This window comes from Fonticula alba (assembly GCF_000388065.1).
Source record: "Fonticula alba strain ATCC 38817 unplaced genomic scaffold supercont2.9, whole genome shotgun sequence".
Classification (NCBI taxonomy): Eukaryota; order Rotosphaerida; family Fonticulaceae; genus Fonticula; species Fonticula alba.
The window spans coordinates 259,349-260,226 of NW_009242979.1; the positions used below are offsets into that span (position 1 = coordinate 259,349).

General features: G+C 65.6%; 1 protein-coding gene across 1 annotated transcript in view; it reads left to right on the forward strand.

The window, feature by feature from the left end:
* The window catches only part of H696_05132 (hypothetical protein), a gene marked incomplete at both ends in the record, with an annotated part of 2,723 nt that extends 2,101 nt beyond the window's left edge, over nucleotides 1-622 (forward strand). Inside the window, one exon of the mRNA XM_009498984.1 lies at nucleotides 164-622. Coding sequence (XP_009497259.1) covers nucleotides 164-622 — 459 coding nt within the window. The remainder of the gene's footprint in view (nucleotides 1-163) is intronic.
* Nucleotides 623-878: the final 256 nt, after the last annotated feature.

Here is an 878-nt window from a genome sequence, read left to right on the forward strand (position 1 = left end):
AAAAGACGATCCAATTGTTCCTCGCCCCCCCCCCCCCCCCCCCCCCCCCCTCCCCCCCCCGGCAGCCACCACACACACGCCTCTTCCGAAGCCACACCGCCTTTTCCCCGTTGCCTGACAAGCCTCTTGCTCCGCTGGCCGCGCCTTGCCCTTCCGGAAATAGGCAATCGCTCTGATTCGACGCAAGCTGGATGACATCCCCTCGCGGCCCGAGCTGGCCCAGTACCAGGCCCGGTTCTTGGAGCTCCACGCGCAGGTGACCTCCAAGCTGACCGAGACCCGTCAGTACTACGCCCTTTTCAATGCCCTGGAGGAGCAGCGCGTCCACCTGCAAAATGAGCTGGATCTGCTGAACAATGTCCACTCGACTTTCGAGCGGGCTCGCCAGGCCAGCCGCTCGGTCCAGGATTCCTGGCTGGAGAGTGTGCGCGAGAAGCTGGAGATCGCCCAGAAGGTGGACGCCCGTGCTCGGGCCAACCTGGACGCCCTGCGATCCAAGCGTGATGTCCTGCACACCCGGTACATGCAGCTGATCGACCTGCAGCGCGAGTACGACTCGACGGTCATCGCCTTCCAGGAGGCGTGCCGGCGCAACGAGGAGTTGCAGCAGGCTGCTTCGTGAATGGGCGGGCGGACAGCCGTGCGCCGCCTCCCGGAGCATGGGCATGCCGGGGCCCGAGAGCCTGCGCACCACACGCACACCCTTCGCGCATACAACAAACCCGGTCGCGGTCCACTCCTGTGCTTTTTCCTTTTGCCGCCTTCGGCCTTTGCCCGGCTCCCTTCTCTCCCTGCCCCTTCGTGCAGACCTGCGCCCGCCCACTGGTGGTCTAGCTATGGTCGGGATGGACCGATGCAGTGTGTGTGTGGGGGGGGGG